This window comes from Trematomus bernacchii, unplaced genomic scaffold (genome assembly GCF_902827165.1).
Source record: "Trematomus bernacchii unplaced genomic scaffold, fTreBer1.1, whole genome shotgun sequence".
In the NCBI taxonomy this organism is placed as follows: domain Eukaryota; kingdom Metazoa; phylum Chordata; class Actinopteri; order Perciformes; family Nototheniidae; genus Trematomus; species Trematomus bernacchii.
The window spans coordinates 676147-685211 of NW_022988176.1; the positions used below are offsets into that span (position 1 = coordinate 676147).

Here is a 9065-nt window from a genome sequence, read left to right on the forward strand (position 1 = left end):
CTCAAAATTGTACTACAGTACTTTTGTAAATCTACTCGGTTACTTTACACCACTGTTTATCTGGTGCCAATGTGCATGAGGAGCTGTTTAGTGATTGGTGGAGGTGTGGACATTGAGAGTGGGCGTGTTCTTCATGTTGCCATGTGACTAGTCATCCACGGTCTCATGTGACTTGATCTGGCAAACATGGCGTCCGGACAAAACAAGGGGTCTGCTGCTGGGGTTTTTAAACCTGCGTTTACTGTTTTAATCGGTTTGTGTTTTATGTGCGCATCTGTTCGGGCAGATATACAAACCGCTGTTATTGACAAACAAACCGGGCAGCTGTCTGTTGTTGAGGGATATCGAGAAGATTTTGTGGCCTGGGCAAACTTCACTGATGACATCAAAACATCAGGGTGAGTTCATTTGTGGGTCTTTCTATTGGAGGGACTCCTTTGCTAATGCTGTTATATTTTTAAGAATATTTAAACGCCTTTCCTCTACGATTAGTTTGCAGTTTATAGACCAATCGACAAATTCTTTCAACTTTTACTTCATCTGCATTTTTACTTCTAAAAATATCCTAAAACCCGATAGCAGAAGTGAAACACGTGAACAGAGAGGTCAAGATAGCCATACATGCATAGTGGACCTCTGTGCAAATGTAAGAATAGTAGTAAAACCCAATGAATGCATGAATTTATAAAAAGGAAAATAATTAAAAGGATAATATTCAAGCAAAACATGAGAACACAAGTAGCCCTTTCTTTGCAGCTGGTCTTTCTTGGAGGTCACCACCAGCAGTCAGTACAATGACAGCATCCAGGCTTACGCTGCCGGTGCAGTGGAGGCTGTACTCACATCTCAGGTTAGATTATACAGTCCTTTTTGATGATTTACCTACATCACATTTATTTAATCCTAAGACTTGATGTGTGTCTGTTGTAGCTCCTCTATAAGCACTGGATGAACACTCTGATGGGTTACTGTGGACCCTTCACCACTAGAACTGGTTACTGCGAGCGCCTTAAGACCTTCATCTCAACCAATCTGCAGTGGATTCAGGATCAAATAGAGAAGCAGCCCAGTTCACCCTACTGGTACCAGGTATGAATTTAGTATTTGTAGGATGATTGCATGGCCTGAAACATTTGAAAAAGCCATAAATAAGATCTTTGACATTTATTTTCTGCCTGTCAGGTGCGTCTGGCCCTGCTGCAGCTGAAAGGTCTGGAGGACGGCTTCAATGACGAGCTGTCATTTCCATTAGGGTCGTTCTACCTCAACCCATTTGGCTTCCTGTAAGTGGCTATCTCCATTTTTTATTAATTAATGTATTAATTTAACATATTTCTTTACTGGTCCATAAATGTAGTTTCTTGCTGTTGTCTATCTTACTCTACGGCTACTCTGTCCAACCAGACTGTTCCAAATGGGTGGGGATCTGGAGGACTTGGAATCAGTTCTGAACAAATCCAGCCTTACTCAACCTCTTGGATCGGGCTCGTGTTCGGCTCTCATTAAGCTGCTGCCCAACAATAAGGAGCTCTTGGTGTCACATGACACCTGGAACACCTACCAGGCCATGCTGCGCATCATGAAGAAATACATGTTTGCCTTTAGAGTTTCCCCTTCAGGTAATTTCTAATCCAAGTCTGTCTTCTGTTCATCATTGCTTATGTTAAAGCTGTGATTGTGACTTTATAAATAGTTTGCTGTGTTTTTAAATGAATTATTTAACCTTTGCTTTTCGCTATTGCATATTTAGTATGAATTAAGATGTGATGATAAAGGCCTTGATGGTCTGGTTAATTATTTTTGGGTTTATTTACCATTTAAAAGTGGTTGCCTGAATGAACCCACGTTTTTACAGACCCTTTTTCAAAAAGACAAAATGTGTTTACAAGTTTGAAGCACCAGTAATGGACTGGCACTGTTGTTGATGTCTATGATGATGAGAATAACCATAAATCTAACTTTATTATGTACTTAATTACATTGCTTTCAGACGAGCACCTTCTTCCTGGAGGAATTCAGGCATTCTCCTCTTACCCTGGATCGATCTTCTCTGGAGATGACTTTTATATCCTAAGTAGTGGCTTGGTGAGATCTGTTTGTACTTGCCATAATACAACCGACTGCAAATAATACTGAGTTATTTAAATGTGTTAATATTTTTACTTGAGTAAAGGAAAAATTGATTTTATTTCCCCTAATCTATCTTGTGTCTCCAGGTTACTTTGGAAACCACCATTGGCAACAGTAACCCCGCTCTCTGGAAGTTTGTGCAGCCCACAGGGAGCGTCATGGAGTGGCTCAGGAACATTGTGGCTAATAGACTAGCTTCTACGGGCAAGGAGTGGGCCGAGATATTCAGCAAGTACAACAGTGGAACGTGAGTATTAAGACACAGACCTTCAGGACTTTTTAGTTAAAGAAGAGTAACCACGGGCTCATTACGTAGGTGCATGTCTATCAGGACAACAGTGTCAGTAAGGAAAAGGTTAATGCTTGCACACTAAGTCCATGCCAAAATCAACATTTTGTCTTAATATAATCCATCGTCTTTTTTGTTCTGTGTTCAAAGTTCCATTGAATGAAAAAGATAAGATGTGTGTTTTGTGTGACCTCATTCTATCATGTGGATTGATAGGATAAGGAAGCAGAAACAGGTTTTTTATCAGCAGTCACATGAGAAGTCAGTTGGTTTACACAGTTGCAATCAGGCTGTGTCTTTGTTGTGGACTGCTGAATAAGCGACTTCATCAATTACATGATTATACAGTTCAAAATAAAAGTCAGTTAATGGTATTAGGGTAAAGGTTGTATGCTCATTTTAGACTGTGTGTGTCTTTTGTAGGTATAATAACCAGTGGATGATTGTGGACTATAACCACTTTACTCCGGGGAAGACTGACATTAAAGAGGGGCTCTTTGTTGTGCTGGAGCAGATTCCGTAAGTCCTTCATCATACATTATTTCAGCATTATATTATCATGACTTCTAAATAACCTTTTTTAAATCTTTTAATGCTGCAGGGGAGAAATTGTTTTCAAAGATAAAACTCAGGAACTGCTGGAGAAAGGGTACTGGGCAAGTTACAACATACCGTAAGTATCCAGTTTAAAAGTGTTATGTAAACATATACTTTGGATGTGTTATAATTGTGTTACATGTACAACTGCCTTTTGTTTATATTTGCTCATATGTAGATACTATGAGGAAATATTCAATGCAAGTGGCTGCAATGAGCTGGTGGAGAAGTACGGCCCGTGGTTCTCTCAGGACCAGAATCCTCGGGCTCAGATCTTCAGAAGAAACCAGACAGCTGTCACAGATGTGGACTCCATGATCCGCCTTATGAGGTACAAACAAACTCTAACATTATACTTTAAATATGTTGATTAAAAAAAATGTTTTATCAATGCGATTCTTTGTCTCTCCTCAGGTATAATAACTTCAAGGAAGACCCATTGTCAAAGTGTGAAGGCTGCAATCCACCTGGAAATGGAGAGAATGCCATCTCAGCCCGTTCAGACCTGAACCCGGCAAATGGAACGTATCCGTTTGGCGCCTTGAGGCAGAGGTCGCATGGAGGAACAGACATGAAGGTTATTATATTTCCCCATTCATCTACTTCCCATCACCCATATCTCTGCCCATGCTTACCCCAACTCTTTTCTATGTGCTTGCTAAATCTGATGCATTGTGTGTTCCTGTTCAGATGACCTCCTACGGGATGTTTCGTGACTACGGTATGATGGCAGTGAGTGGACCAACATGGGACCAGGTGCCGCCCTTCCAGTGGAGCACTTCCCCTTACAAAGATCTGATGCACATGGGGCACCCCGATACTTGGGCATTCAAGCCGATAAAAGTCACCTGGAATCCTTAGTTGTTTTAACGCTGAATATACGAGTAGCATGATCAATGTAAAAACTGCCGGCGGTTTGAAGTTTGGACAAAGGGAAATTATACTTGGATTCATTGTGACTCCACTTTTATGAACTCAATAGTCATGTTACTGATTCTCAGATGAGTGGCAATAATATCCAGCAGGTATTACAGTTATGCACTATTTTCATAATTAAAGCACACAGGGTATAAAAATGTTGCAATATGAACTACATATCTGATTTTCATGTTTGGTTTGCTTAATAAGTGTACCTATTGCGTAAATCCCACTTGTTTCAATTGTGCTGCCATTTTCTTGAAATTGAAAAATGTTTTCACATGACCACACCTTTCTTTTGAGAAAAACGCTAAGTTCAATAATACAGATAAAGAAGGTACTGTATGTCACTGTGAAGTCAAATGTCTTGATTAGTTTTTGAATTATTGTAATATAATGCCTTATGATTTGGGTATTTTTTTCAAATGATTTTTCTAAATAAAATGCTCAGATTGTTGAATTTTATGAGATGTAATGTCTTCATGTTCTCTACTGCATCATTTAAATTGTTATTGTGGGTGTGTTCAAATATATGTTTGTCACAATAGCCAAATAAAATAGGGCCACTCAAAACTGTAGGAAGAGGTCAGGGTCATCATATCGTTGCAAAAACTAATACAATGGTAGAAGAAGTACTCGGATCTTTTATTTAGTTAAATACTACATTGCAAAAATACTCTGTTACAAGTAAAAGTCATGTATTCAAAATGTTAAGTAAAAGTACAAAAGTATTGACATCAAAATGTTCTTAATAATGAATTGCTAAAATAACATTAATGTATATTGGTTTTATTTTTATGTATTATTTTTATTGAACTTTATTGAACAATTATTCCAATAAATCGAAAAAAGACACAAAAACATCAGTGTTCCTTACATTAATTTAAAACTGAGGGCATTATGAACGGAAAACAGAAACAAAACACAAGATCACTTAGGTATTGAGGTGTTTATAAATCTGTAAAATTGTTGGGCTTTTTCTTACTTTTGCACCATTTAATATATTTTTTGTTTCAATTCATTTGATTAAGAAAAGCAATAAATACCGGGGAAATTTGGAAAAAGCGACATTTGTATATGAATTATTTTACTAAAATAAATTAAACGCATTGGTTGTGAAAACAGTCTGTCCGTCACGTGACCAGCCATGGTCGTCGTCATAGCATTGCACTGTCGTAAAGTGACAGCGCGGTCGTGTTGTTATCTTTGAACAGCTCCTTTAGCTGAACTTTAAACATGTTAAAATGTCGATCTGCTGTTCACTAACTGTCACGTAACTCAGGAGAATACCGAAACTGTCGACGTGATCATAGGAGAATGCTTAAATCCAAGGTATGAAGTTTTCTGTTAGCCCGTTGGTTTGCAACATTACAAACATAACAGTGTTAACCTAACGTTGCATCCAGTAATGCTATTTATCAATGGAGCTCGTTTGCTGATATGGTAGACAAGTTACACGTGTCCTATTGCTCTGTGGTGTGCACTCTGCAGTGCATTTATTTATATACAATCTATGGTGTGGACTAGCTAAATTCTAGTTATTCCTCGTATTCCAAACATTGGTGGAAAGATGGTTTTCTGGGTCAATATTTGTACAAGTTAGCTGTTAGACTTCATACGGCAACTTAAAGTCAGCAGTGTGTTTAAACTTGTTTTGGATTTCACTAAGCTTAAAATTAGGTAGGTAAAGGTTACATAAACAAGTCCTGCAGAAACGCAACATTTTTCTGAATATGATCTGAAACAGTCCTGAACATCTTGCTTTAGGTAATCAAATAAGCTGACCCGGGTCCAACAACCGACCAAAGTCCATGAAGGAGGCCAACTTGTAGAAACGTCTCTAACTGAAGTGACTGACTTTTGTTTACAGTTTTGCACAGGTGTATCTGGAGTCTGATGATGGGTTTCTGGCAGCCGGGGACCAACCTCAGGGATTATGTATCCCAGAATCCTCCATTGGTGACATTTTTCCTGTGTCTGTTGACTCTGGCCATCTCCTTTATCTGCTTCTGTTCTTACAGCTACACCCACACTGTTCCTAACCCCGACACAGTGAAGGTAAGGACTCACTTATTCAATTCATGATTTGAGAGTGGAATTGTCTGATGTTCTAGCATGCAATCTGTTCACACAATCCTTTTAAGAGGACAATTTCTTGTGTGTAAGTAAAACATGATGTTGTGCAGACTGTGAATGCATGTTTGCTTGTGTTTCTGTGTGTCCGGAACTGATTTGTAAATGACACACTTTATTCCTCTTTTAGGACTGGAACCATCTACTGTCCTCTCTTTCACAGCACAAGTTTTGTGTGCAAGCCAATGCAAGTTCGTCTGAGCTTGTCTCACCAGTGCCCTCTCCTCTGATGGATAAAGACAGTTTAGTTTCCTCAACAAAGACTCCTCTCACCACTTTGAATCTTAAGGTTCCTCTGTCTGTGACTACCAACTCAAACAGTGGCTCCCTGAAAAACCTTGCTTTACACACTGCCTTCAGAGCCAGTCAGTTGCATCTTGGGGGTTAGTTTTGCACTACATTGCTTTGTTTCAGAATAAAGTTAAAGCAGGTGAATAACCATAACATCTCACTCATGATCGATTGTTTTACTTTAGGAACGGAGAGTGTTGATGTGACTCTGGAGTTTTTGACCGAAAACGATTCCTACACCTGCCTCACCATAAGGGCCCCAGCACACCTCCTACCCATGAAACTGTAAGTTAATTCACCCTCAAGTTTCTAAGCTTTCTTAAATCACTATCTTGAGTGTAAACCGCTTATAGCACTCACTGTCACAATGATCAACCGTGTATATGGATCAATAAGATTCCTATACATTGTTGTATTTTAATTAAACGCAGCACAGTCATTTGTTTTGTACAGATTTTTTGGATAAAAAAAGTTTACAAATCTGTAAATTAAATACAATTCCGTAAATAAGAAAGCTCTCTGTTTTATTCTTTATATGTTTTTAATATGCAAATGTCAGTAAAATGGGAATATGCATGAGTAATACATTAATTCATATTAATGTAATTTTAATTTACTTATGGTGATTAATTTTGACAAAGACAGAGCTTTCCACTGTACGTAGGAAAAATCGCTCCTGAATTTGTCATTTTTTGTCTGCCTCTAATTTCATGCTTTTTCTTTAATGAAAGACTTCCGCCTGAGTGCCCAGAATTTAAGAAAAACATTTCCCCCCTCCATGTGGAAGTGAGCGACAAAAAGCCTGCAGCATCACAAACCTGCTACAGCCTACACTCACAGGATGACCCTACACTCACAGTCATGTTAACACAGGTACAGGATGTCAAACATGAACAATATAACAGAGCCATGATACACATACCGTCTCGTCATTTTGTCAGTCATTCTCTACTTGTATTCTTTAGGATGAGCGAAACGTGGCAGTGAGACATCTGATGGAAGTCAGTGTGTGTCTGCTTGGAGTTTGTTTGGTACTCTGTGTCGCTGCCAGTCTCACACAGTCGCTCATACGCCGCCATCATTGGAATGGTCTAGATATACAAAATGTAAGTAATTTCTTATATGACCATACCACTTTATATGTGTATCTCTGGCTATGGTTAGGATAAGCCATATGATTGAAAATCTACATACTGTATCGTAGTCTCTGCATTTGCTGTTAAATGTGCATATGTTGTTTTACCTAACCTTATTGTTGACTTTTTTTTTTGCAGGAGCCCTTGATGGACGTATGAATATTTTTTATTACACCAAAGTAATTAATTTGAGAGAAGAGCGTTATGTGTCACTACTTTTTTTTTAAGGCACATTCAATCGATTTCTATCGGGAGTAATATTCAGTGTTTAAAACAAATTGATTACAAACAGATTGAGTACATTGCATGCAGTGTGTTATGCAATTTTGAAGACAGCCTACATTTTTATGTAGCACCCAGTGAGATGAGGATACCACATTGAACGTCTGCTGCATCAATGCTTAACATTTTAATTACATTTCTCGAAGGTTTTTCCTGCTTTAAGAAAGTGTGATGCTTAATCAGTAGAGAATACATGATATATGACAATGAAATGTTATACAATATCAAAGGGAGAACTAATTATAATAGAGAAGGAGTATATTTTGTAATGGGATCCTGATGTAATGGTAATTACTCTTCAACTAGTAATGCCGACACTGTTGATTGGTCATACATTCACAATCAAGTCTAGTGCATTTTGTACCATGTTTACGTCATACATTTCCGATGCATTCTGCTGAGGGAGAGCTCCGTGTTCTCCATTAGTTTTTGTGCATCCACCTGCAATGTGTTAGTGGGTGTCAAGAAAAACCCAAATTCCTGTTGCTCCTAAATTATTTCTAAGCAACAAACTTTGTTTAGGTGGAAAAAAAGGAATGTACCATGTGCTGCTATGATAAAGCTATTTGTAATAACACTTCAAATAATGCACAGTTTGCCACCTTGAATGTCAACCCTGCCAACATGATGACATGTCGTCGTGTAATGGGGTGTAAAAGCGCTTTGAGAGGTCGGACGACTAGAAAGGCGTAAAATGAATGCAAATTAATTTACAAAATATATACTGACATGTCCTACAGACTCACTCCAGAGTAGGCTAACTCTTAGAAACAGATGACTGCAACCTGTTTTCTAACATTCTTTCTCCAGTTTTTGTAAGAATTAAACATTAAAATTGGAACATAAAAACTAGGTTACTATTGCTGTTATGGCTAGGGCGCTTAAACTTTAAGTGTCTTTTTAAAAGTAATCCACACTATTAATGTTACCCTTGAGGCTTGGGGCTTGACTTGGTGCACACACCACAATATTGGTAATAAAGCACTGTGAAATTAATTTGAAAAACCTTACAAAGTTGTCTGCATCACTGAATGTTCCCTCTGGTGATCGAAAAAAGTGTATCTTTAGTGGAGTCAAGCCAAGACCATGGAATATGTTGATCAAGTTAAGAGAGCTGAATTGGAACTCCACCTGAACTATGATCTCTCACGACCCTTTGCCAAAATGGTGTGTCTTGCCGAATGTTATCAGTTGACAAACTCACAATAAACAAATGTTTTTTTTCTAAAAGTCTGTGTTTCAAATTATACATATAAAATTGTGTCTACAATATTTCAATAGTCATTCCA

General features: G+C 38.2%; 2 protein-coding genes across 2 annotated transcripts; both read left to right on the forward strand.

Annotated features, from left to right (window-relative positions):
• The first annotated feature begins 160 nt into the window (after positions 1–160).
• plbd2 (phospholipase B domain containing 2) lies at positions 161–4399 on the forward strand. Its single transcript, XM_034122389.1, has 12 exons — positions 161–398; positions 757–850; positions 931–1089; positions 1183–1283; positions 1405–1619; positions 1991–2085; positions 2217–2377; positions 2843–2938; positions 3021–3092; positions 3195–3347; positions 3431–3593; positions 3707–4399. Exons 1-12 carry the CDS (start codon positions 187–189, stop codon positions 3875–3877), a joined length of 1692 nt encoding a protein of 563 aa, XP_033978280.1. The 5' UTR covers positions 161–186; the 3' UTR covers positions 3878–4399.
• A 682-nt stretch (positions 4400–5081) lies between these two features.
• Positions 5082–9006, forward strand: zgc:158398 (uncharacterized protein LOC568894 homolog). The gene is made up of 7 exons (XM_034122439.1): positions 5082–5266; positions 5805–5992; positions 6198–6450; positions 6544–6643; positions 7090–7231; positions 7324–7464; positions 7633–9006. Exons 2-7 carry the CDS (start codon positions 5831–5833, stop codon positions 7651–7653), a joined length of 819 nt encoding a protein of 272 aa, XP_033978330.1. The 5' UTR covers positions 5082–5266; positions 5805–5830; the 3' UTR covers positions 7654–9006.
• The last annotated feature ends 59 nt before the right edge of the window (positions 9007–9065 follow it).

What these genes read in the sequence shown, in the direction of transcription:
- plbd2 (XM_034122389.1), top strand. Translation starts at nt 187, where the DNA reads ATGGCGTCCGGACAAAACAAGGGGTCTGCTGCTGGGGTTTTTAAACCT. An exon ending in AGGCTGTACTCACATCTCAG is followed by an intron (nt 851 to 930) that starts GTTAGATTATAC and finishes TGTCTGTTGTAG; the next exon opens with CTCCTCTATAAGCACTGGAT. An exon ending in TGGGCAAGTTACAACATACC is followed by an intron (nt 3,093 to 3,194) that starts GTAAGTATCCAG and finishes GCTCATATGTAG; the next exon opens with ATACTATGAGGAAATATTCA.
- zgc:158398 (XM_034122439.1), top strand. Translation starts at nt 5,831, where the DNA reads ATGATGGGTTTCTGGCAGCCGGGGACCAACCTCAGGGATTATGTATCC. An exon ending in TCACAGTCATGTTAACACAG is followed by an intron (nt 7,232 to 7,323) that starts GTACAGGATGTC and finishes TGTATTCTTTAG; the next exon opens with GATGAGCGAAACGTGGCAGT. An exon ending in ATGGTCTAGATATACAAAAT is followed by an intron (nt 7,465 to 7,632) that starts GTAAGTAATTTC and finishes TTTTTTTTGCAG; the next exon opens with GAGCCCTTGATGGACGTATG.